Below are 26052 nucleotides of genomic sequence, written 5' to 3' on the forward strand. Positions count from 1 at the left end.
AAGGTACTCTGCCTGGACGTGCACGTAGGCCAGATTTATGTTTCTCTCCACCCAAACATCTCAGCGGAGTAAAGAATAGCAAGGCAGCATCACTGCAAACATGTCTTGCCTCCCGCCACAGGGCAGCTTTTCTCCTATCTCAGAGTTGAACAAAGGTACAATCGGGTTTTACACCGAGACATTCGGTTCCCACGGGCAAGCAGGAGACAGTGGCCTTCCTCCATCTCAACTGCAGGAGGCTTTCCTCTTTTACTAATCCACCTCAGCACAGACCCTTTACGGGTGTCAGGCTGGGGGACAGTCAGGTCTTTCTCATCCCACGAGGCCATATTTCAGACTATCACATGGGGAGAAACCTTGGACAATACCCTGCTTTCAAGGGCAAAGGTCCCTGCGGCTTGCCACGGCATTGTGCCCCTGGTTTATTGAGACTAGAGAGTGGCAATGACTTTTACCAAGTATACTGCTTGTGAACATTTGGTTAACAAGGCACGTCCTGCACAGCCCTAGATCCCTTAAACCTTCATTTCATAGAACACAGGTTTTTGTGAGCTCCAAGCTGGGTCAAAGCGGCTGGGGCAAAGTGACTGGGGCAAAGCTACAAATTAACAACATCTCAGCAAAGCAATTGTTTAAAGTACAGGTCTTTTTCAAAATGGAGTCTCTTGTGTCTTCCCTTTCTACATAGACACAGTGAGAGTCTGATCTCTCTTTCTTTTCCCTACATCCAAGGGCTTGAAAATTTCTTGACTTGTTAGCAACCCAAATCGTTATGTCTCCGAAACAGAGTTGACTGAGGGCACCGCAGGGCTGGGCAGGACCTTTGACTTCTTATCCATCCACAGGAGCAAGAAAACCTCAGCCCCACTCTACCGACACGCACCTAGTAAAATTCCGCCAACTGAATCTCACGCACGCTAACACGTGGGGAGGGTTGCTTGCACCACGGGTCCCCATTTGGCTCAACTGCCGATGCCAAATGTGTGGCCCCAGTTACGACGGCCCCCGTGAAGTGGCTTCCGGATGTGCGAACGAACCAGGCAGAGTTTCATTGGCCAAATAGACCCCAGCAAAGCTGAAGTTAACTCCCAGATTTGGGATGTCCTTCCGAGGTAAAACATTCATCCCGTCTTCTTTCCGGATGTCTGACACCGGGCCTTTCCATGGTTCTCCCCCTGATCCTAAGAGTAGCTGAGGTAGAGACTCACTGAAAGATCTAGGCAGGGATATCCCATCATGCACAGGCTATCTCCATTCTCTGACCTGGGAACAACTCTGAGCGGGATTCCACATCTAGGAGGCCTCGGAACGGAGCGGGATTTTCTGAGACACACCAAATGGCTGCTCCCTTTGCACCGCTGATGAGGGTCGTTATCTTGATTATCCAGATCACCTAGAAAGTATCCGTATCCAGAATCCATAAGATCAACTCTCTGCTCCTCTGACAGCAGAAGGAGCATGACCACAATGAACCAAAGAGGGTGGAAGGAAACGATGTGAGACCAGAAAGCTCAGAGAACGGCCACAGGGGGTCGTAAGCAGGGCTTCCAACCTGAATCATGAATAATTAATGAAGCGCAACTCAAAGGGGAATCGAGTCTCAGCAGGTGCAATTTATCCAACGGGAGATCGCCGGAGGGCCAACAAGATTGAGAAACTGGGAGTCGGGTGCAGTGTCAAGGGGGACGCGACTGGTTCCAAAGCTCAAGAAGACCATGGGGTCACTTGGGCTACATGAGAAAACGCCCCAGTGTGCTGCTTCAGCATTCCGACTCCTGCCTGTCTCTTCCCGTCCAAGGGACATGGACCCTAACTCGTGCAGGTGCAGATGACCATGGGCAGAATTAAGGGTCGTGGCACAAAAGTTCACCGACACGGGAGTTCCACAGGAGGTCCGGTGGATCTTCGCAAATCCAGAGAAATGGCAATGGGACCCAGGGAATTAGAGCCTCAGAGGCGTCCAGGAGACTTCTCAGGCATAATGCCTGGAGTGGCAAGACCAGCTGAAAAAGGAGCCAGGCACTGAAGGACAAAGCGGTGTTGACTTTCTTCATCTGTGTTCCCCAGTGCAGTCCAATTCACGGTGGTTTCCAAGCGCCTCCTGGAGGAGAAAACACATGAGGGTGTTGTCAGGGTTCTCTGCTGACAGACTTACGGTGGGGAAGAAAGAGAAGCTCTGAAGATGGATCATGGCCGTGACTGCATGTCAAGGAGAATCTCCTTGCTGATACTGAGGCCTACGTGGAGATATAGTAAATACGGTCCAATTAAAAGGTGTCTGTTTTACCACATTTTTTAAAACGAAACAAAACAAAAAAAACAAAAAGATGGAAAAGAAGACAGGGGTACAGGCACCAGTGTTACATGTCTGACGGGGAACATCTATTCTTCAAAGCTTGCAGCTGTACACCTAGGTTTTAGAATGTCTGTCAGCAGTGGACATGATCTTAGAGTGGGCTGTGCAGACAGACCTTTCCGGGTCATGTGATTGGATTAAGTTAATGGTAATTAAGGTGCATGTAACTGATTAGGTTAGGGTACGTTCCACGTCAGGTGACCAGAGGCAGTATAAAAGGCAGCCTGGAAAGCAGAGGTCCCTCTCCGCCCCTTCCTCCGTCTTCGTGGATGCTGCATCGCTTCCAGCGGGGCTGCTCCAGCACCTGCCCATCTCAGCGCCAGCCGGGGAAAGAAAGTAGACGGGTAATTTCAGGTTCGTTTCACTGAACAGTTGTTTGTTTCCCGCAATCCCTGAGGGGTGGGGGGAAAAGAGACAAAGGAGACTGAAAGAAACCGATCACACTGGGGCTTGCTGATGGGGTAGGATGTGCTTGCTCTCGTTTCCAGTAATTCTTGGAAGAGAAAACGAGAAAACATTTCCGTCTCCATGGGTGGGATAAGACCAAGATGGGAATGCGAAAAGAAATGAACTGCAGCACGCTGAATGGGTGGGTAAATGGAAAAAGGACTTTGGAAAAAAAAGGGTGGTTTGCCCTTCAGCCGTGTAAGAAATCGATACGATATGGCACGTGTTCACTGTTTGTTTAGATGAATTCGTGTGGCATGTGTAAAATACCAGAACAATAAATAAAGAGGGGCTGGAGCGAAAGGCAGAAAGCTAGAACAGGAAAGACCATCACCTGCTATTGTGGTAGAGAGGAAGATAACTTCTCTCTATGAATTTGTGTTTGGAAGTCGCCTAATGAAATGGCAAGAGTAGCGATTCAAGTTGTGACGGGAAGCGTCCCTTATCCCTGATTTCAAACAGACCTGCCAAAGGGTGACATAGGCCATGCCCTGTGGCTTCGATCGTTCTGTCCGTCAGGGAGCTAGAATCATCGGGTCTTCTACCGGAGTGAATCGTGATAGACCTAAGTCCAGTCTCCAGAATCAGTTGTTTGTTTGGGGTTGAAAGCTCCACTCCCCATACCTAGGCCACGGGCCCTGTGGCAGGCGAGGTTTACTCTTGGACTAGGTAATCATGGCAGAGGAACACACAATATCTGAGGATGCACACAGCACATTGCTTTCCACAGATCTGACCGACTGGTGGTGAGGTCTGCTCATCACCACACCGGCAAGGAGTTAGCTGGGGGCTTCCTGTGGGTGTGTGAATATCCAATGTGCTTAACCATCGACATGTGTGTGTTTGTGTGTGTTTCAGGTGACCCAACAATCAACCCCTGAAAAAGGCGGTCATAAAACCCCCAGGGGATGAAGACGATGGCACGTCGTGACCCCAAAACCGGGGCAAACAGACTCGTGCGAGCCCAGACCCTCCAGAAGCAGCGGAGGGCCCCAGTTGGGCCAAGGGCTCCCCCGCCCGATGAAGAAGACCCCAGGGTAAGTCTAGCCCTGGATCTCTTGGGTATCGGGGTGGGGGTGGGAGCGGGGGGAGGGGGTGTAACACGGTCCTCAGATACTGGGTTGGATTCCAAAGAGTTCTGTCACCACCACCCAGGCTGCTTTTCCCGTCCAAGGTGGGCGTGGCTTGGGACCTCCTCCCCCGCCCCACAGGTCCCTTGAGAGACTCTTGGGAGCAACCTCCCTTTCTACTTGGAATCCTGTGTAGCCACGTTTGGCCGTGTTGTTGACATCGGGTTCACCATCGTGCCCCTTAGAACCTTGAGTCCTTCCTTTTAGAGTTCCTCCGTCACATGGGCTTTGGGAGAGAACATCGTATCCGAACTCTCCCAGCACTTAACGGCCCCCATGCCGGTGTCCCCTCTTTAGAATCCTTATTCAGCTCTGAATTCACAGTCCGTGGCTTCAGCTCACTCACTGACATCACTTCCTTTCCACCCACAGCTCAAGTGCAAAAACTGCGGGGCCTTTGGCCACACGGCCAGAAGTACCAGGTGCCCCATGAAGTGCTGGAACGCAGCCCTGGTTCCACAGACCTTTGGGAAAAAGGAAGGGAAGGAAAACCTGAAGCCGTGGAAGCCCCGGATTGAAGCGAAGCCGGGGCCCTTGAACAAGGATAAGGGAGAGAAGGAAGAGAGACCAAGGTGAGCAGAGGGAGGGGTTTTCACCACTCTCAGGGTAGTGCCTCCTAAGGACATGGTGTCTCTGCACCTGCGCAGCGTGTGCCTTTCCGTCTCTGGGCCAGGGAAGGAACGCTGCAGAGAAATAGACCGGAGCTCCGTTTCCTCCGGGGTTCCACACCCAGGAGCTCCTTTGGCTCTGGGAGATTCAGGGACGGGGAGAGGCGGGGGCGCTTCGTGCAGTTTCCCCACGACGGCGAGAAAAGCAATGGGATCCAAATCACAGTCCTTAGTTGGGAAGCCTAGAGGGCCACCTGGAGGATGGAAAGGTTGGCACGTGAGGGAAGGGGCAGAGGCGGAAATGGCACCAGATGTCCATTTGTGTATCACAAAACACGGAATGGGACTGGGCCCCGGACAGGGTTCTCCCTGTCTCCTGGGGAAAACCAGGGGCCACGGCCTGACCTTTTTCTCTTCTGCAGGCAACAAGACCCGCAGAGGAAGGCTCTCCTCCACATATTTTCCGGCAAACCTCCAGAGAAGCCGCTGCCAAATCGAAAAGGATCCACGGAATCTTCGGATTATCTGAGGGTGAGTGTCACCCTGGGCCCCTGGTCTTTTTCTCCTCTAGGTCACCCTGGTTGATTTCCTTTCAGCTTCCCATCTGCGGGAGGGAATCGGGGAACCCCTCTTTCTTGCCTTCTCGGGGTCGGGGACTCCACGATCCTTCCGGGTCCATTTGATTCCAGGCGAAGGCATCTGAAGATGCCGTATTTCCTGCTGCTTTCTTTCTGTCCAATTATGGCAAGCCTGCCAACAACATGTTCCCAGCGGCATGAGGAAATTAGTCCCTCGGAGGCCCCAAACACGGAGAAGGCTAAACTCAGGAACATGCATGTTTTCAGAGAAGACGTCCTGAGTACCCTTGAGCCACCAACCTGCCTTCAGAAGGGCATTAGTCCGTTCCACTTCATGGAAGGCTGAGTGGAGGTTCATGTGTCTTGTCCTGATCAGCACTCAGGTGGAGGGTCTGTCCCTACTTCCAAGGACCGCCTGTCGATACTGTACTAAGAATTTCATGGCGTGTGCACCTTGTCTTTGGATGTGGTTGATTTTCATGTCGGCTCCACGCTGAGGAACTTCTAACCTGTGTTGTTTCCTTTCTTTCAGGTTGCAAGCGGGCCAATGCCGGTCCACGCAACCAGTAAGAGGCCGCGCGTGGACCCTGTCCTCACTGATCGCTCAGCTACCCAAATGTCTGACAGGGGCTCCGCCTTGGCTTCACTGTCTCCCCTCAGAAAAGCCAGTCGGAGCTCCTCCTCAAGTCTTGGAGCAAAGGAAAGACAGACAGGGGCTGCGGCCGACATCCCTCAGCCTGCAGTGAGGCACCAGGGCCCCGAGCCTCTCCTCGTGGTGAAGCCGACACACAGCAGCCCTGAGGGTGGCTGCCGAGTAGTTCTTCAGGCCGCCTCCAAAACCCACGGCCTGCTCCAGGCCATCAGCCCCCAGGCACAAGACCAGCTTCCTGCGGTGACCTCACAGCCCTGCCCACCAGCCCCCACACAGGGCTTGGGCCTCGGCTCCAATCTCAGCTTCAGGCCAGGAGCCAAGAGACCGGCGCGGGCTCCGATTCAGGCTTGCCCGAACTTCCCCAAGAAACCGAGACTGGGTCGCTTCCAGATCCCCGAAAACGCCACCCAGGGAGTTGAGCTGGGGGCCCCGGAGAATCTGCAACCTCCGCCAGCCGCAAAGGAACTTGGACCAAGTAGGTCGCCCCAGATGGGCAGGAGGACACCCGCCCAGGTGCCCAGCGTCGACCGGCAGCCACCGCACAGCAGACCTTGCCTGCCTACTGCCCAGGCCTGCACCATGTCCCATCACCCAGCGGCCAGCTATGATCCGGCCCAGCCTCTCAGAGTGCTCTTCCGGAGACTGGAAAACGGAAGCTGGAGCTCCAGCCTCCTGACAGCCCCCTCATTTCACTCTCCTGAGAAGCCGGGAGCCTTCCTCGCTCAGAGCCCTCGTGTCTCAGAGAAGTCCGAGGGTCCCTGTGTTCGTGTCCCACCGAGCGTCCTCTATGAGGACCTTCGGGTTTCCTCCTCCTCAGAGGACAGCGATTCTGACCTGGAGTGAGACTGCAGGTGGCAGGGGCTCCTTGGCCTCCAGCTCCCGTGACTTGGAGGGGACTGTGGGACTGAGGAGCGGTAGAGCACGGAGCAGACTCTGTGCGGTGACTCCGAAGCTCCCCGGCTGCGGCGCCTCTGTGGATGTGGGAGCCCAGGCCAGGCAGGGAGCAGATGCGGGGACTCTGCCTCCTTGAATTCTGGTGAGGGACATTGTAGTTCGCATGGGTATCCGGAAACGCGCCAGGAAAAGCTTCCGTGCCAGTGATTCGTTGCCTCAGAAACTGCCTGACGCGCAGGAGTCAGACTTCCGCTGGGACCTCAATAGGAAACTGGGGAACTACTGTGTATTTGCTCTCTAGATGACTGAATAAGGGAAAAGTTAGGGAACCCTGAGAGGTGCAGCCCTCCCGCTGTGCCCCGCCCTGAGAGCAGTGTTTCGGACGCTGTGAAGCGTGCTGTGCAAAGCGCTCTCGGGGTCTTTCCTCAGCCTCGAAAACTGGGCTCTGGAGTGCCTTTGTAAATATGTGTGTTTCATTGGTTTTGAAGTGAATAAAATTCTCAAAAAGATGACATACTGTCTTTTGACTCTCATTCCGTGTTTGTGTTTAACTGATTTTCCAAGCGAAGGGGTGGCCTGCCCCTCCACACCTGTGGGTGTTTCTAGTCGGGTGGGATGAGAGACGGAGAAAAGAAGTAAGACACAGAGACACAGTATAGGGAAACAACAGTGGGTCCAGGGGACGGGCACTCAGCACACCGAGAACCTGCAGCGGCACCGGCCTCTGAGTTCCCTCAGTTTTTATTGATTACGATTCTCATTATTTCAGCAAAAAGGAAGGTAGTAGGAGAGCAGAGTGACAATAAGGAGAAGGTCAACAAAAAACATGTGAGCAAAGGAATCTATATCATAATTAGGTCCAAGGGAAGGTACTCTGCCTGGACGTGCACGTAGGGCAGATTTATGTTTCTCTCCACCCAAACATCTCAGCGGAGTAAAGAATAGCAAGGCAGCATTACTGCAAACATGTCTTGCCTCCCGCCACAGGGCAGCTTTTCTCCTATCTCAGAGTTGAACAAAGGTACAATCGGGTTTTACACCAAGACATTCGGTTCCCACGGGCAAGCAGGAGACAGTGGCCTTCCTCCATCTCAACTGCAGGAGGCTTTCCTCTTTTACTAATCCACCTCAGCACAGACCCTTAACGGGTGTCAGGCTGGGGGACAGTCAGGTCTTTCTCATCCCACGAGGCCATATTTCAGACTATCACATGGGGAGAAACCTTGGACAATACCCTGCTTTCAAGGGCAGAGGTCCCTGCGGCTTTCCACGGCATTGTGCCCCTGGTTTATTGAGACTAGAGAGTGGCAATGACTTTTACCAAGTATACTGCTTGTGAACATTTGGTTAACAAGGCACGTCCTGCACAGCCCTAGATCCCTTAAACCTTCATTTCATGCAACACAGGTTTTTGTGAGCTCCAAGCTGGGTCAAAGCGGCTGGGGCAAAGTGACTGGGGCAAAGCTACAAATTAACAACATCTCAGCAAAGCAATTGTTTAAAGTACAGGTCTTTTTCAAAATGGAGTCTCTTGTGTCTTCCCTTTCTACATAGACACAGTGAGAGTCTGATCTCTCTTTCTTTTCCCTACATCCAAGGGCTTGAAAATTTCTTGACTTGTTAGCAACCCAAATCGTTATGTCTCCGAAACAGAGTTGACTGAGGGCACCGCAGGGCTGGGCAGGACCTTTGACTTCTTATCCATCCACAGGAGCAAGAAAACCTCAGCCCCACTCTACCGACACGCACCTAGTAAAATTCCGCCAACTGAATCTCACGCACGCTAACACGAGGGGAGGGTTGCTTGCACCACGAGTCCCCATTTGGCTCAACCGCCGATGCCAAATGTGTGGCCCCAGTTACGACGGCCCCCGTGAAGTGGCTTCCGGATGTGCGAACGAACCAGGCAGAGTTTCATTGGCCAAATAGACCCCAGCAAAGCTGAAGTTAACTCCCAGATTTGGGATGTCCTTCCGAGGTAAAACATTCATCCCGTCTTCTTTCCGGATGTCTGGCACCGGGCCTTTCCATGGTTCTCCCCCTGATCCTAAGAGTAGCTGAGGTAGAGACTCACTGAAAGATCTAGGCAGGGATATCCCATCACGCACAGGCTATCTCCATTCTCTGACCTGGGAACAACTCTGAGCGGGATTCCACATCTAGGAGGCCTCGGAACGGAGCGGGATTTTCTGAGACACACCAAATGGCTGCTCCCTTTGCACCGCTGATGAGGGTCGTTATCTTGATTATCCAGATCACCTAGAAAGTATCCGTATCCAGAATCCATAAGATCAACTCTCTGCTCCTCTGACAGCAGAAGGAGCATGACCACAATGAACCAAAGAGGGTGGAAGGAAACGATGTGAGACCAGAAAGCTCAGAGAACGGCCACAGGGGGTCGTAAGCAGGGGTTCCAACCTGAATCATGAATAATTAATGAAGCGCAAATCAAAGGGGAATCGAGTCTCAGCAGGTGCAATTCATCCAACGGGAGATCGCCGGAGGGCCAACAAGATTGAGAAACTGCGAGTCGGGTGCAGTGTCAAGGGGGACGCGACTGGTTCCAAAGCTCAAGAAGACCATGGGGTCACTTGGGCTACATGAGAAAACGCCCCAGTGTGCTGCTTCAGCATTCCGACTCCTGCCTGTCTCTTCCCGTCCAAGGGACATGGACCCTAACTCGTGCAGGTGCAGATGACCATGGGCAGAATTAAGGGTCGTGGCACAAAAGTTCACCGACACGGGAGTTCCACAGGAGGTCCGGTGGATCTTCGCAAATCCAGAGAAATGGCAATGGGACCCAGGGAATTAGAGCCTCAGAGGCGTCCGGGAGACTTCTCAGGCATAATGCCTGGAGTGGCAAGACCAGCTGAAAAAGGAGCCAGGCACTGAAGGACAAAGCGGTGTTGACTTTCTTCATCTGTGTTCCCCAGTGCAGTCCAATTCACGGTGGTTTCCAAGCGCCTCCTGGAGGAGAAAACACATGAGGGTGTTGTCAGGGTTCTCTGCTGACAGACTTACGGTGGGGAAGAAAGAGAAGCTCTGAAGATGGATCATGGCCGTGACTGCATGTCAAGGAGAATCTCCTTGCTGACACTGAGGCCAACGTGGAGATATAGTAAATACGGTCCAATTAAAAGGTGTCTGTTTTACCACATTTTTAAAAACAAAACAAAACAAAAAAACCAAAAAGATGGAAAAGAAGACAGGGGTACAGGCACCAGTGTTACATGTCTGACGGGGAACATCTATTCTTCAAAGCTTGCAGCTGTACACCTAGGTTTTAGAATGTCTGTCAGCAGTGGACATGATCTTAGAGTGGGCTGTGCAGACAGACCTTTCCGGGTCACGTGATTGGATTAAGTTAATGGTAATTAAGGTGCATGTAACTGATTAGGTTAGGGTACGTTCCACGTCAGGTGACCAGAGGCAGTATAAAAGGCAGCCTGGAAAGCAGAGGTCCCTCTCCGCCCCTTCCTCCGTCTTCGTGGATGCTGCATCGCTTCCAGCGGGGCTGCTCCAGCACCTGCCCATCTCAGCGCCAGCCGGGGAAAGAAAGTAGACGGGTAATTTCAGGTTCGTTTCACTGAACAGTTGTTTGTTTCCCGCAATCCCTGAGGGGTGGGGGGAAAAGAGACAAAGGAGACTGAAAGAAACCGATCACACTGGGGCTTGCTGATGGGGTAGGATGTGCTTGCTCTCGTTTCCAGTAATTCTTGGAAGAGAAAACGAGAAAACATTTCCGTCTCCATGGGTGGGATAAGACCAAGATGGGAATGCGAAAAGAAATGAACTGCAGCACGCTGAATGGGTGGGTAAATGGAAAAAGGACTTTGGAAAAAAAAGGGTGGTTTGCCCTTCAGCCGTGTAAGAAATCGATACGATATGGCACGTGTTCACTGTTTGTTTAGATGAATTCGTGTGGCATGTGTAAAATACCAGAACAATAAATAAAGAGGGGCTGGAGCGAAAGGCAGAAAGCTAGAACAGGAAAGACCATCACCTGCTATTGTGGTAGAGAGGAAGATAACTTCTCTCTATGAATTTGTGTTTGGAAGTCGCCTAATGAAATGGCAAGAGTAGCGATTCAAGTTGTGACGGGAAGCGTCCCTTATCCCTGATTTCAAACAGACCTGCCAAAGGGTGACATAGGCCATGCCCTGTGGCTTCGATCGTTCTGTCCGTCAGGGAGCTAGAATCATCGGGTCTTCTACCGGAGTGAATCGTGATAGACCTAAGTCCAGTCTCCAGAATCAGTTGTTTGTTTGGGGTTGAAAGCTCCACTCCCCATACCTAGGCCACGGGCCCTGTGGCAGGCGAGGTTTACTCTTGGACTAGGTAATCATGGCAGAGGAACACACAATATCTGAGGATGCACACAGCACATTGCTTTCCACAGATCTGACCGACTGGTGGTGAGGTCTGCTCATCACCACACCGGCAAGGAGTTAGCTGGGGGCTTCCTGTGGGTGTGTGAATATCCAATGTGCTTAACCATCGACATGTGTGTGTTTGTGTGTGTTTCAGGTGACCCAACAATCAACCCCTGAAAAAGGCGGTCATAAAACCCCCAGGGGATGAAGACGATGGCACGTCGTGACCCCAAAACCGGGGCAAACAGACTCGTGCGAGCCCAGACCCTCCAGAAGCAGCGGAGGGCCCCAGTTGGGCCAAGGGCTCCCCCGCCCGATGAAGAAGACCCCAGGGTAAGTCTAGCCCTGGATCTCTTGGGTATCGGGGTGGGGGTGGGAGCGGGGGGAGGGGGTGTAACACGGTCCTCAGATACTGGGTTGGATTCCAAAGAGTTCTGTCACCACCACCCAGGCTGCTTTTCCCGTCCAAGGTGGGCGTGGCTTGGGACCTCCTCCCCCGCCCCACAGGTCCCTTGAGAGACTCTTGGGAGCAACCTCCCTTTCTACTTGGAATCCTGTGTAGCCACGTTTGGCCGTGTTGTTGACATCGGGTTCACCATCGTGCCCCTTAGAACCTTGAGTCCTTCCTTTTAGAGTTCCTCCGTCACATGGGCTTTGGGAGAGAACATCGTATCCGAACTCTCCCAGCACTTAACGGCCCCCATGCCGGTGTCCCCTCTTTAGAATCCTTATTCAGCTCTGAATTCACAGTCCGTGGCTTCAGCTCACTCACTGACATCACTTCCTTTCCACCCACAGCTCAAGTGCAAAAACTGCGGGGCCTTTGGCCACACGGCCAGAAGTACCAGGTGCCCCATGAAGTGCTGGAACGCAGCCCTGGTTCCACAGACCTTTGGGAAAAAGGAAGGGAAGGAAAACCTGAAGCCGTGGAAGCCCCGGATTGAAGCGAAGCCGGGGCCCTTGAAGAAGGATAAGGGAGAGAAGGAAGAGAGACCAAGGTGAGCAGAGGGAGGGGTTTTCACCACTCTCAGGGTAGTGCCTCCTAAGGACATGGTGTCTCTGCACCTGCACAGCGTGTGCCTTTCCGTCTCTGGGCCAGGGAAGGAACGCTGCAGAGAAATAGACCGGAGCTCCGTTTCCTCCGGGGTTCCACACCCAGGAGCTCCTTTGGCTCTGGGAGATTCAGGGACGGGGAGAGGCGGGGGCGCTTCGTGCAGTTTCCCCACGACGGCGAGAAAAGCAATGGGATCCAAATCACAGTCCTTAGTTGGGAAGCCTAGAGGGCCACCTGGAGGATGGAAAGGTTGGCACGTGAGGGAAGGGGCAGAGGCGGAAATGGCACCAGATGTCCATTTGTGTATCACAAAACACGGAATGGGACTGGGCCCCGGACAGGGTTCTCCCTGTCTCCTGGGGAAAACCAGGGGCCACGGCCTGACCTTTTTCTCTTCTGCAGGCAACAAGACCCGCAGAGGAAGGCTCTCCTCCACATATTTTCCGGCAAACCTCCAGAGAAGCCGCTGCCAAATCGAAAAGGATCCACGGAATCTTCGGATTATCTGAGGGTGAGTGTCACCCTGGGCCCCTGGTCTTTTTCTCCTCTAGGTCACCCTGGTTGATTTCCTTTCAGCTTCCCATCTGCGGGAGGGAATCGGGGAACCCCTCTTTCTTGCCTTCTCGGGGTCGGGGACTCCACGATCCTTCCGGGTCAATTTGATTCCAGGCGAAGGCATCTGAAGATGCCCTATTTCCTGCTGCTTTCTTTCTGTCCAATTATGGCAAGCCTGCCAACAACATGTTCCCAGCGGCATGAGGAAATTAGTCCCTCGGAGGCCCCAAACACGGAGAAGGCTAAACTCAGGAACATGCATGTTTTCAGAGAAGACGTCCTGAGTACCCTTGAGCCACCAACCTGCCTTCAGAAGGGCATTAGTCCGTTCCACTTCATGGAAGGCTGAGTGGAGGTTCATGTGTCTTGTCCTGATCAGCACTCAGGTGGAGGGTCTGTCCCTACTTCCAAGGACCGCCTGTCGATACTGTACTAAGAATTTCATGGCGTGTGCACCTTGTCTTTGGATGTGGTTGATTTTCATGTCGGCTCCACGCTGAGGAACTTCTAACCTGTGTTGTTTCCTTTCTTTCAGGTTGCAAGCGGGCCAATGCCGGTCCACGCAACCAGTAAGAGGCCGCGCGTGGACCCTGTCCTCACTGATCGCTCAGCTACCCAAATGTCTGACAGGGGCTCCGCCTTGGCTTCACTGTCTCCCCTCAGAAAAGCCAGTCGGAGCTCCTCCTCAAGTCTTGGAGCAAAGGAAAGACAGACAGGGGCTGCGGCCGACATCCCTCAGCCTGCAGTGAGGCACCAGGGCCCCGAGCCTCTCCTCGTGGTGAAGCCGACACACAGCAGCCCTGAGGGTGGCTGCCGAGAAGTTCCCCAGGCCGCCTCCAAAACCCACGGCCTGCTCCAGGCCATCAGCCCCCAGGCACAAGACCAGCTTCCTGCGGTGACCTCACAGCCCTGCCCACCAGCCCCCACGCAGGGCTTGGGCCTCGGCTCCAATCTCAGCTTCAGGCCAGGAGCCAAGAGACCTGCGCAGGCTCCGATTCAGGCTTGCCCGAACTTCCCCAAGAAACCGAGACTGGGTCGCTTCCAGATCCCCGAAAACGCCACCCAGGGAGTTGAGCTGGGGGCCCCGGAGAATCTGCAACCTCCGCCAGCCGCAACGGAACTTGGACCAAGTAGGTCGCCCCAGATGGGCAGGAGGACACCCGCCCAGGTTCCCAGCGTCGACCGGCAGCCACCGCACAGCAGACCTTGCCTGCCTACTGCCCAGGCCTGCACCATGTCCCATCACCCAGCGGCCAGCTATGATCCGGCCCAGCCTCTCAGAGTGCTCTTCCGGAGACTGGAAAACGGATGCTGGAGCTCCAGCCTCCTGACAGCCCCCACATTTCACTCTCCTGAGAAGCCGGGAGCCTTCCTCGCTCAGAGCCCTCGTGTCTCAGAGAAGTCCGAGGGTCCCTGTGTTCGTGTCCCACCGAGCGTCCTCTATGAGGACCTTCGGGTTTCCTCCTCCTCAGAGGGCAGCGATTCTGACCTGGAGTGAGACTGCAGGTGGCAGGGGCTCCTTGGCCTCCAGCTCCCGTGACTTGGAGGGGACTGTGGGACTGAGGAGCGGCAGAGCACGGAGCAGACTCTGTGCGGTGACTCCGAAGCTCCCCGGCTGCGGCGCCTCTGTGGATGTGGGAGCCCAGGCCAGGCAGGGAGCAGATGCGGGGACTCTGCCTCCTTGAATTCTGGTGAGGGACATTGTAGTTCGCATGGGTATCCGGAAACGCGCCAGGAAAAGCTTCCGTGCCAGTGATTCGTTGCCTCAGAAACTGCCTGACGCGCAGGAGTCAGACTTCCGCTGGGACGTCAATAGGAAACTGGGGAACTACTGTGTATTTGCTCTCTAGATGACTGAATAAGGGAAAAGTTAGGGAACCCTGAGAGGTGCAGCCCTCCCGCTGTGCCCCGCCCTGAGAGCAGTGTTTCGGACGCTGTGAAGCGTGCTGTGCAAAGCGCTCTCGGGGTCTTTCCTCAGCCTCGAAAACTGGGCTCTGGAATGCCTTTGTAAATATGTGTGTTTCATTGGTTTTGAAGTGAATAAAATTCTCAAAAAGATGACATAATGTCTTTTGACTCTCATTCCGTGTTTGTGTTTAACTGATTTTCCAAGCGAAGGGGTGGCCTGCCCCTCCACACCTGTGGGTGTTTCTAGTCGGGTGGGATGAGAGACGGAGAAAAGAAGTAAGACACAGAGACACGGTATAGGGAAACAACAGTGGGTCCAGGGGACGGGCACTCAGCACACCGAGAACCTGCAGCGGCACCGGCCTCTGAGTTCCCTCAGTTTTTATTGATTACGATTCTCATTATTTCAGCAAAAAGGAAGGTAGTAGGAGAGCAGGGTGACAATAAGGAGAAGGTCAACAAAAAACATGTGAGCAAAGGAATCTATATCATAATTAGGTCCAAGGGAAGGTACTCTGCCTGGACGTGCACGTAGGCCAGATTTATGTTTCTCTCCACCCAAACATCTCAGCGGAGTAAAGAATAGCAAGGCAGCATCACTGCAAACATGTCTTGCCTCCCGCCACAGGGCAGCTTTTCTCCTATCTCAGAGTTGAACAAAGGTACAATCGGGTTTTACACCGAGACATTCGGTTCCCACGGGCAAGCAGGAGACAGTGGCCTTCCTCCATCTCAACTGCAGGAGGCTTTCCTCTTTTACTAATCCACCTCAGCACAGACCCTTTACGGGTGTCAGGCTGGGGGACAGTCAGGTCTTTCTCATCCCACGAGGCCATATTTCAGACTATCACATGGGGAGAAACCTTGGACAATACCCTGCTTTCAAGGGCAAAGGTCCCTGCGGCTTGCCACGGCATTGTGCCCCTGGTTTATTGAGACTAGAGAGTGGCAATGACTTTTACCAAGTATACTGCTTGTGAACATTTGGTTAACAAGGCACGTCCTGCACAGCCCTAGATCCCTTAAACCTTCATTTCATAGAACACAGGTTTTTGTGAGCTCCAAGCTGGGTCAAAGCGGCTGGGGCAAAGTGACTGGGGCAAAGCTACAAATTAACAACATCTCAGCAAAGCAATTGTTTAAAGTACAGGTCTTTTTCAAAATGGAGTCTCTTGTGTCTTCCCTTTCTACATAGACACAGTGAGAGTCTGATCTCTCTTTCTTTTCCCTACATCCAAGGGCTTGAAAATTTCTTGACTTGTTAGCAACCCAAATCGTTATGTCTCCGAAACAGAGTTGACTGAGGGCACCGCAGGGCTGGGCAGGACCTTTGACTTCTTATCCATCCACAGGAGCAAGAAAACCTCAGCCCCACTCTACCGACACGCACCTAGTAAAATTCCGCCAACTGAATCTCACGCACGCTAACACGTGGGGAGGGTTGCTTGCACCACGGGTCCCCATTTGGCTCAACTGCCGATGCCAAATGTGTGGCCCCAGTTACGACGGCCCCCGTGAAGTGGCTTCCGGATGTGCGAACGAACCAGGCAGAGTTTCATTGGCCAAATAGACCCCAGCAAAGCTGAAGTTAACTCCCAGATTTGGGATGTCCTTCCGAGGTAAAACATTCATCCCGTCTTCTTTCCGGATGTCTGACACCGGGCCTTTCCATGGTTCTCCCCCTGATCCTAAGAGTAGCTGAGGTAGAGACTCACTGAAAGATCTAGGCAGGGATATCCCATCATGCACAGGCTATCTCCATTCTCTGACCTGGGAACAACTCTGAGCGGGATTCCACATCTAGGAGGCCTCGGAACGGAGCGGGATTTTCTGAGACACACCAAATGGCTGCTCCCTTTGCACCGCTGATGAGGGTCGTTATCTTGATTATCCAGATCACCTAGAAAGTATCCGTATCCAGAATCCATAAGATCAACTCTCTGCTCCTCTGACAGCAGAAGGAGCATGACCACAATGAACCAAAGAGGGTGGAAGGAAACGATGTGAGACCAGAAAGCTCAGAGAACGGCCACAGGGGGTCGTAAGCACGGCTTCCAACCTGAATCATGAATAATTAATGAAGCGCAACTCAAAGGGGAATCGAGTCTCAGCAGGTGCAATTTATCCAACGGGAGATCGCCGGAGGGCCAACAAGATTGAGAAACTGGGAGTCGGGTGCAGTGTCAAGGGGGACGCGACTGGTTCCAAAGCTCAAGAAGACCATGGGGTCACTTGGGCTACATGAGAAAACGCCCCAGTGTGCTGCTTCAGCATTCCGACTCCTGCCTGTCTCTTCCCGTCCAAGGGACATGGACCCTAACTCGTGCAGGTGCAGATGACCATGGGCAGAATTAAGGGTCGTGGCACAAAAGTTCACCGACACGGGAGTTCCACAGGAGGTCCGGTGGATCTTCGCAAATCCAGAGAAATGGCAATGGGACCCAGGGAATTAGAGCCTCAGAGGCGTCCAGGAGACTTCTCAGGCATAATGCCTGGAGTGGCAAGACCAGCTGAAAAAGGAGCCAGGCACTGAAGGACAAAGCGGTGTTGACTTTCTTCATCTGTGTTCCCCAGTGCAGTCCAATTCACGGTGGTTTCCAAGCGCCTCCTGGAGGAGAAAACACATGAGGGTGTTGTCAGGGTTCTCTGCTGACAGACTTACGGTGGGGAAGAAAGAGAAGCTCTGAAGATGGATCATGGCCGTGACTGCATGTCAAGGAGAATCTCCTTGCTGACACTGAGGCCAACGTGGAGATATAGTAAATACGGTCCAATTAAAAGGTGTCTGTTTTACCACATTTTTAAAAACAAAACAAAACAAAAAAACCAAAAAGATGGAAAAGAAGACAGGGGTACAGGCACCAGTGTTACATGTCTGACGGGGAACATCTATTCTTCAAAGCTTGCAGCTGTACACCTAGGTTTTAGAATGTCTGTCAGCAGTGGACATGATCTTAGAGTGGGCTGTGCAGACAGACCTTTCCGGGTCACGTGATTGGATTAAGTTAATGGTAATTAAGGTGCATGTAACTGATTAGGTTAGGGTACGTTCCACGTCAGGTGACCAGAGGCAGTATAAAAGGCAGCCTGGAAAGCAGAGGTCCCTCTCCGCCCCTTCCTCCGTCTTCGTGGATGCTGCATCGCTTCCAGCGGGGCTGCTCCAGCACCTGCCCATCTCAGCACCAGCCGGGGAAAGAAAGTAGACGGGTAATTTCAGGTTCGTTTCACTGAACAGTTGTTTGTTTCCCGCAATCCCTGAGGGGTGGGGGGAAAAGAGACAAAGGAGACTGAAAGAAACCGATCACACTGGGGCTTGCTGATGGGGTAGGATGTGCTTGCTCTCGTTTCCAGTAATTCTTGGAAGAGAAAACGAGAAAACATTTCCGTCTCCATGGGTGGGATAAGACCAAGATGGGAATGCGAAAAGAAATGAACTGCAGCACGCTGAATGGGTGGGTAAATGGAAAAAGGACTTTGGAAAAAAAAGGGTGGTTTGCCCTTCAGCCGTGTAAGAAATCGATACGATATGGCACGTGTTCACTGTTTGTTTAGATGAATTCGTGTGGCATGTGTAAAATACCAGAACAATAAATAAAGAGGGGCTGGAGCGAAAGGCAGAAAGCTAGAACAGGAAAGACCATCACCTGCTATTGTGGTAGAGAGGAAGATAACTTCTCTCTATGAATTTGTGTTTGGAAGTCGCCTAATGAAATGGCAAGAGTAGCGATTCAAGTTGTGACGGGAAGCGTCCCTTATCCCTGATTTCAAACAGACCTGCCAAAGGGTGACATAGGCCATGCCCTGTGGCTTCGATCGTTCTGTCCGTCAGGGAGCTAGAATCATCGGGTCTTCTACCGGAGTGAATCGTGATAGACCTAAGTCCAGTCTCCAGAATCAGTTGTTTGTTTGGGGTTGAAAGCTCCACTCCCCATACCTAGGCCACGGGCCCTGTGGCAGGCGAGGTTTACTCTTGGACTAGGTAATCATGGCAGAGGAACACACAATATCTGAGGATGCACACAGCACATTGCTTTCCACAGATCTGACCGACTGGTGGTGAGGTCTGCTCATCACCACACCGGCAAGGAGTTAGCTGGGGGCTTCCTGTGGGTGTGTGAATATCCAATGTGCTTAACCATCGACATGTGTGTGTTTGTGTGTGTTTCAGGTGACCCAACAATCAACCCCTGAAAAAGGCGGTCATAAAACCCCCAGGGGATGAAGACGATGGCACGTCGTGACCCCAAAACCGGGGCAAACAGACTCGTGCGAGCCCAGACCCTCCAGAAGCAGCGGAGGGCCCCAGTTGGGCCAAGGGCTCCCCCGCCCGATGAAGAAGACCCCAGGGTAAGTCTAGCCCTGGATCTCTTGGGTATCGGGGTGGGGGTGGGAGCGGGGGGAGGGGGTGTAACACGGTCCTCAGATACTGGGTTGGATTCCAAAGAGTTCTGTCACCACCACCCAGGCTGCTTTTCCCGTCCAAGGTGGGCGTGGCTTGGGACCTCCTCCCGCGCCCCACAGGTCCCTTGAGAGACTCTTGGGAGCAACCTCCCTTTCTACTTAGAATCCTGTGTAGCCACGTTTGGCCGTGTTGTTGACATCGGGTTCACCATCGTGCCCCTTAGAACCTTGAGTCCTTCCTTTTAGAGTTCCTCCGTCACATGGGCTTTGGGAGAGAACATCGTATCCGAACTCTCCCAGCACTTAACGGCCCCCATGCCGGTGTCCCCTCTTTAGAATCCTTATTCAGCTCTGAATTCACAGTCCGTGGCTTCAGCTCACTCACTGACATCACTTCCTTTCCACCCACAGCTCAAGTGTAAAAACTGCGGGGCCTTTGGCCACACGGCCAGAAGTACCAGGTGCCCCATGAAGTGCTGGAACGCAGCCCTGGTTCCACAGACCTTTGGGAAAAAGGAAGGGAAGGAAAACCTGAAGCCGTGGAAGCCCCGGATTGAAGCGAAGCCGGGGCCCTTGAACAAGGATAAGGGAGAGAAGGAAGAGAGACCAAGGTGAGCAGAGGGAGGGGTTTTCACCACTCTCAGGGTAGTGCCTCCTAAGGACATGGTGTCTCTGCACCTGCACAGCGTGTGCCTTTCCGTCTCTGGGCCAGGGAAGGAACGCTGCAGAGAAATAGACCGGAGCTTCGTTTCCTCCGGGGTTCCACACCCAGGAGCTCCTTTGGCTCTGGGAGATTCAGGGACGGGGAGAGGCGGGGGCGCTTCGTGCAGTTTCCCCACGACGGCGAGAAAAGCAATGGGATCCAAATCACAGTCCTTAGTTGGGAAGCCTAGAGGGCCACCTGGAGGATGGAAAGGTTGGCACGTGAGGGAAGGGGCAGAGGCGGAAATGGCACCAGATGTCCATTTGTGTATCACAAAACACGGAATGGGACTGGGCCCCGGACAGGGTTCTCCCTGTCTCCTGGGGAAAACCAGGGGTCACGGCCTGACCTTTTTCTCTTCTGCAGGCAACAAGACCCGCAGAGGAAGGCTCTCCTCCACATATTTTCCGGCAAACCTCCAGAGAAGCCGCTGCCAAATCGAAAAGGATCCACGGAATCTTCGGATTATCTGAGGGTGAGTGTCACCCTGGGCCCCTGGTCTTTTTCTCCTCTAGGTCACCCTGGTTGATTTCCTTTCAGCTTCCCATCTGCGGGAGGGAATCGGGGAACCCCTCTTTCTTGCCTTCTCGGGGTCGGGGACTCCACGATCCTTCCGGGTCAATTTGATTCCAGGCGAAGGCATCTGAAGATGCCCTATTTCCTGCTGCTTTCTTTCTGTCCAATTATGGCAAGCCTGCCAACAACATGTTCCCAGCGGCATGAGGAAATTAGTCCCTCGGAGGCCCCAAACACGGAGAAGGCTAAACTCAGGAACATGCATGTTTTCAGAGAAGACGTCCTGAGTACCCTTGAGCCACCAACCTGCCTTCAGAAGGGCATTAGTCCGTTCCACTTCATGGAAGGCTGAGTGGAGGTTCATGTGTCTTGTCCTGATCAGCACTCAGGTGGAGGGTCTGTCCCTACTTCCAAGGACCGCCTGTCGATACTGTACTAAGAATTTCATGGCGTGTGCACCTTGTCTTTGGATGTGGTTGATTTTCATGTCGGCTCCACGCTGAGGAACTTCTAACCTGTGTTGTTTCCTTTCTTTCAGGTTGCAAGCGGGCCAATGCCGGTCCACACAACCATTAAGAGGCCGCGCGTGGACCCTGTCCTCACTGATCGCTCAGCTACCCAAATGTCTGACAGGGGCTCCGCCTTGGCTTCACTGTCTCCCCTCAGAAAAGCCAGTCGGAGCTCCTCCTCAAGTCTTGGAGCAAAGGAAAGACAGACAGGGGCTGCGGCCGACATCCCTCAGCCTGCAGTGAGGCACCAGGGCCCCGAGCCTCTCCTCGTGGTGAAGCCGACACACAGCAGCCCTGAGGGTGGCTGCCGAGAAGTTCCTCAGGCCGCCTCCAAAACCCACGGCCTGCTCCAGGCCATCAGCCCCCAGGCACAAGACCAGCTTCCTGCGGTGACCTCACAGCCCTGCCCACCAGCCCCCACACAGGGCTTGGGCCTCGGCTCCAATCTCAGCTTCAGGCCAGGAGCCAAGAGACCGGCGCGGGCTCCGATTCAGGCTTGCCCGAACTTCCCCAAGAAACCGAGACTGGGTCGCTTCCAGATCCCCGAAAACGCCACCCAGGGAGTTGAGCTGGGGGCCCCGGAGAATCTGCAACCTCCGCCAGCCGCAAAGGAACTTGGACCAAGTAGGTCGCCCCAGATGGGCAGGAGGACACCCGCCCAGGTGCCCAGCGTCGACCGGCAGCCACCGCACAGCAGACCTTGCCTGCCTACTGCCCAGGCCTGCACCATGTCCCATCACCCAGCGGCCAGCTATGATCCGGCCCAGCCTCTCAGAGTGCTCTTCCGGAGACTGGAAAACGGAAGCTGGAGCTCCAGCCTCCTGACAGCCCCCTCATTTCACTCTCCTGAGAAGCCGGGAGCCTTCCTCGCTCAGAGCCCTCGTGTCTCAGAGAAGTCCGAGGGTCCCTGTGTTCGTGTCCCACCGAGCGTCCTCTATGAGGACCTTCGGGTTTCCTCCTCCTCAGAGGACAGCGATTCTGACCTGGAGTGAGACTGCAGGTGGCAGGGGCTCCTTGGCCTCCAGCTCCCGTGACTTGGAGGGGACTGTGGGACTGAGGAGCGGTAGAGCACGGAGCAGACTCTGTGCGGTGACTCCGAAGCTCCCCGGCTGCGGCGCCTCTGTGGATGTGGGAGCCCAGGCCAGGCAGGGAGCAGATGCGGGGACTCTGCCTCCTTGAATTCTGGTGAGGGACATTGTAGTTCGCATGGGTATCCGGAAACGCGCCAGGAAAAGCTTCCGTGCCAGTGATTCGTTGCCTCAGAAACTGCCTGACGCGCAGGAGTCAGACTTCCGCTGGGACCTCAATAGGAAACTGGGGAACTACTGTGTATTTGCTCTCTAGATGACTGAATAAGGGAAAAGTTAGGGAACCCTGAGAGGTGCAGCCCTCCCGCTGTGCCCCGCCCTGAGAGCAGTGTTTCGGACGCTGTGAAGCGTGCTGTGCAAAGCGCTCTCGGGGTCTTTCCTCAGCCTCGAAAACTGGGCTCTGGAGTGCCTTTGTAAATATGTGTGTTTCATTGGTTTTGAAGTGAATAAAATTCTCAAAAAGATGACATACTGTCTTTTGACTCTCATTCCGTGTTTGTGTTTAACTGATTTTCCAAGCGAAGGGGTGGCCTGCCCCTCCACACCTGTGGGTGTTTCTAGTCGGGTGGGATGAGAGACGGAGAAAAGAAGTAAGACACAGAGACACAGTATAGGGAAACAACAGTGGGTCCAGGGGACGGGCACTCAGCACACCGAGAACCTGCAGCGGCACCGGCCTCTGAGTTCCCTCAGTTTTTATTGATTACGATTCTCATTATTTCAGCAAAAAGGAAGGTAGTAGGAGAGCAGAGTGACAATAAGGAGAAGGTCAACAAAAAACATGTGAGCAAAGGAATCTATATCATAATTAGGTCCAAGGGAAGGTACTCTGCCTGGACGTGCACGTAGGGCAGATTTATGTTTCTCTCCACCCAAACATCTCAGCGGAGTAAAGAATAGCAAGGCAGCATTACTGCAAACATGTCTTGCCTCCCGCCACAGGGCAGCTTTTCTCCTATCTCAGAGTTGAACAAAGGTACAATCGGGTTTTACACCAAGACATTCGGTTCCCACGGGCAAGCAGGAGACAGTGGCCTTCCTCCATCTCAACTGCAGGAGGCTTTCCTCTTTTACTAATCCACCTCAGCACAGACCCTTAACGGGTGTCAGGCTGGGGGACAGTCAGGTCTTTCTCATCCCACGAGGCCATATTTCAGACTATCACATGGGGAGAAACCTTGGACAATACCCTGCTTTCAAGGGCAGAGGTCCCTGCGGCTTTCCACGGCATTGTGCCCCTGGTTTATTGAGACTAGAGAGTGGCAATGACTTTTACCAAGTATACTGCTTGTGAACATTTGGTTAACAAGGCACGTCCTGCACAGCCCTAGATCCCTTAAACCTTCATTTCATACAACACAGGTTTTTGTGAGCTGCAAGCTGGGTCAAAGCGGCTGGGGCAAAGTGACTGGGGCAAAGCTACAAGTTAACAACATCTCAGCAAAGCAATTGTTTAAAGTACAGGTCTTTTTCAAAATGGAGTCTCTTGTGTCTTCCCTTTCTACATAGACACAGTGAGAGTCTGATCTCTCTTTCTTTTCCCTACATCCAAGGGCTTGAAAATTTCTTGACTTGTTAGCAACCCAAATCGTTATGTCTCCGAAACAGAGTTGACTGAGGGCACCGCAGGGCTGGGCAGGACCTTTGACTTCTTATCCATCCACAGGAGCAAGAAAACCTCAGCCCCACTCTACCGACACGCACCTAGTAAAATTCCGCCAACTGAATCTCACGCACGCTAACACGAGGGGAGGGTTGCTTGCACCACGAGTCCCCATTTGCCTCAACCGCCGATGCCAAATGTGTGGCCCCAGTTACGACGGCCCCCGTGAAGTGGCTTCCGGATGTGCGAACGAACCAGGCAGAGTTTCATTGGCCAAATAGACCCCAGCAAAGCTGAAGTTAACTCCCAGATTTGGGATGTCCTTCCGAGGTAAAACATTCATCCCGTCTTCTTTCCGGATGTCTGGCATCGGGCCTTTCCATGGTTCTCCCCCTGATCCTAAGAGTAGCTGAGGTAGAGACTCACTGAAAGATCTAGGCAGGGATATCCCATCACGCACAGGCTATCTCCATTCTCTGACCTGGGAACAACTCTGAGCGGGATTCCACATCTAGGAGGCCTCGGAACGGAGTGGGATTTTCTGAGACACACCAAATGGCTGCTCCCTTTGCACCGCTGATGAGGGTCGTTATCTTGATTATCCAGATCACCTAGAAAGTATCCGTATCCAGAATCCATAAGATCAACTCTCTGCTCCTCTGACAGCAGAAGGAGCATGACCACAATGAACCAAAGAGGGTGGAAGGAAACGATGTGAGACCAGAAAGCTCAGAGAACGGCCACAGGGGGTCGTAAGCAGGGCTTCCAACCTGAATCATGAATAATTAATGAAGCGTAAATCAAAGGGGAATCGAGTCTCAGCAGATGCAATTCATCCAAAGGGAGATCGCCGGAGGGCCAACAAGATTGAGAAACTGGGAGTCGGGTGCAGTGTCAAGGGGGACGCGACTGGTTCCAAAGCTCAAGAAGACCATGGGGTCACTTGGGCTACATGAGAAAACGCCCCAGTGTGCTGCTTCAGCATTCCGACTCCTGCCTGTCTCTTCCCGTCCAAGGGACATGGACCCTAACTCGTGCAGGTGCAGATGACCATGGGCAGAATTAAGGGTCGTGGCACAAAAGTTCACCGACACGGGAGTTCCACAGGAAGTCCGGTGGATCTTCGCAAATCCAGAAAAATGGCAATGGGACCCAGGGAATTAGAGCCTCAGAGGCGTCCGGGAGACTTCTCAGGCATAATGCCTGGAGTGGCAAGACCAGCTGAAAAAGGAGCCAGGCACTGAAGGACAAAGCGGTGTTGACTTTCTTCATCTGTGTTCCCCAGTGCAGTCCAATTCACGGTGGTTTCCAAGCGCCTCCTGGAGGAGAAAACACATGAGGGTGTTGTCAGGGTTCTCTGCTGACAGACTTACGGTGGGGAAGAAAGAGAAGCTCTGAAGATGGATCATGGCCGTGACTGCATGTCAAGGAGAATCTCCTTGCTGACACTGAGGCCTACGTGGAGATATAGTAAATACGGTCCAATTAAAAGGTGTCTGTTTTACCACATTTTTTAAAACAAAACAAAACAAAAAAACCAAAAAGATGGAAAAGAAGACAGGGGTACAGGCACCAGTGTTACATGTCTGACGGGGAACATCTATTCTTCAAAGCTTGCAGCTGTACACCTAGGTTTTAGAATGTCTGTCAGCAGTGGACATGATCTTAGAGTGGGCTGTGCAGACAGACCTTTCCGGGTCATGTGATTGGATTAAGTTAATGGTAATTAAGGTGCATGTAACTGATTAGGTTAGGGTACGTTCCACGTCAGGTGACCAGAGGCAGTATAAAAGGCAGCCTGGAAAGCAGAGGTCCCTCTCCGCCCCTTCCTCCGTCTTCGTGGATGCTGCATCGCTTCCAGCGGGGCTGCTCCAGCACCTGCCCATCTCAGCGCCAGCCGGGGAAAGAAAGTAGACGGGTAATTTCAGGTTCGTTTCACTGAACAGTTGTTTGTTTCCCGCAATCCCTGAGGGGTGGGGGGAAAAGAGACAAAGGAGACTGAAAGAAACCGATCGCACTGGGGCTTGCTGATGGGGTAGGATGTGCTTGCTCTCGTTTCCAGTAATTCTTGGAAGAGAAAACGGGAAAACATTTCCGTCTCCATGGGTGGGATAAGACCAAGATGGGAATGCGAAAAGAAATGAACTGCAGCACGCTGAATGGGTGGGTAAATGGAAAAAGGACTTTGGAAAAAAAAGGGTGGTTTGCCCTTCAGCCGTGTAAGAAATCGATACGATATGGCACGTGTTCACTGTTTGTTTAGATGAATTCGTGTGGCATGTGTAAAATACCAGAACAATAAATAAAGAGGGGCTGGAGCGAAAGGCAGAAAGCTAGAACAGGAAAGACCATCACCTGCTATTGTGGTAGAGAGGAAGATAACTTCTCTCTATGAATTTGTGTTTGGAAGTCGCCTAATGAAATGGCAAGAGTAGCGATTCAAGTTGTGACGGGAAGCGTCCCTTATCCCTGATTTCAAACAGACCTGCCAAAGGGTGACATAGGCCATGCCCTGTGGCTTCGATCGTTCTGTCCGTCAGGGAGCTAGAATCATCGGGTCTTCTACCGGAGTGAATCGTGATAGACCTAAGTCCAGTCTCCAGAATCAGTTGTTTGTTTGGGGTTGAAAGCTCCACTCCCCATACCTAGGCCACGGGCCCTGTGGCAGGCGAGGTTT

General features: G+C 53.0%; 4 protein-coding genes across 4 annotated transcripts in view; 3 read left to right on the forward strand and 1 right to left on the reverse strand.

Annotated features, from left to right (window-relative positions):
• Positions 1-26052, reverse strand: part of LOC134761888 (chitobiosyldiphosphodolichol beta-mannosyltransferase-like) — a 966630-nt gene that overhangs the window by 498424 nt on the left and 442154 nt on the right. The window lies entirely within an intron of this gene.
• On the forward strand, positions 4363-6638 carry LOC134761899 (protein FAM90A5-like). Its single transcript, XM_063726497.1, has 3 exons — positions 4363-4505; positions 4964-5072; positions 5652-6638. Exons 1-3 carry the CDS (start codon positions 4363-4365, stop codon positions 6612-6614), a joined length of 1215 nt encoding a protein of 404 aa, XP_063582567.1. The 3' UTR covers positions 6615-6638.
• On the forward strand, positions 11252-14145 carry LOC129047674 (protein FAM90A5-like). Its single transcript, XM_054519171.2, has 4 exons — positions 11252-11371; positions 11837-12036; positions 12495-12603; positions 13183-14145. Exons 1-4 carry the CDS (start codon positions 11252-11254, stop codon positions 14143-14145), a joined length of 1392 nt encoding a protein of 463 aa, XP_054375146.2.
• On the forward strand, positions 18783-21700 carry LOC134761900 (protein FAM90A5-like). Its single transcript, XM_063726498.1, has 4 exons — positions 18783-18902; positions 19368-19567; positions 20026-20134; positions 20714-21700. The coding sequence occupies exons 1-4, from the start codon at positions 18783-18785 to the stop codon at positions 21674-21676; spliced, it is 1392 nt and encodes a 463-aa protein (XP_063582568.1). The 3' UTR covers positions 21677-21700.

Source organism: Pongo abelii, chromosome 7 (genome assembly GCF_028885655.2).
Source record: "Pongo abelii isolate AG06213 chromosome 7, NHGRI_mPonAbe1-v2.0_pri, whole genome shotgun sequence".
NCBI lineage: Eukaryota > Metazoa > Chordata > Mammalia > Primates > Hominidae > Pongo > Pongo abelii.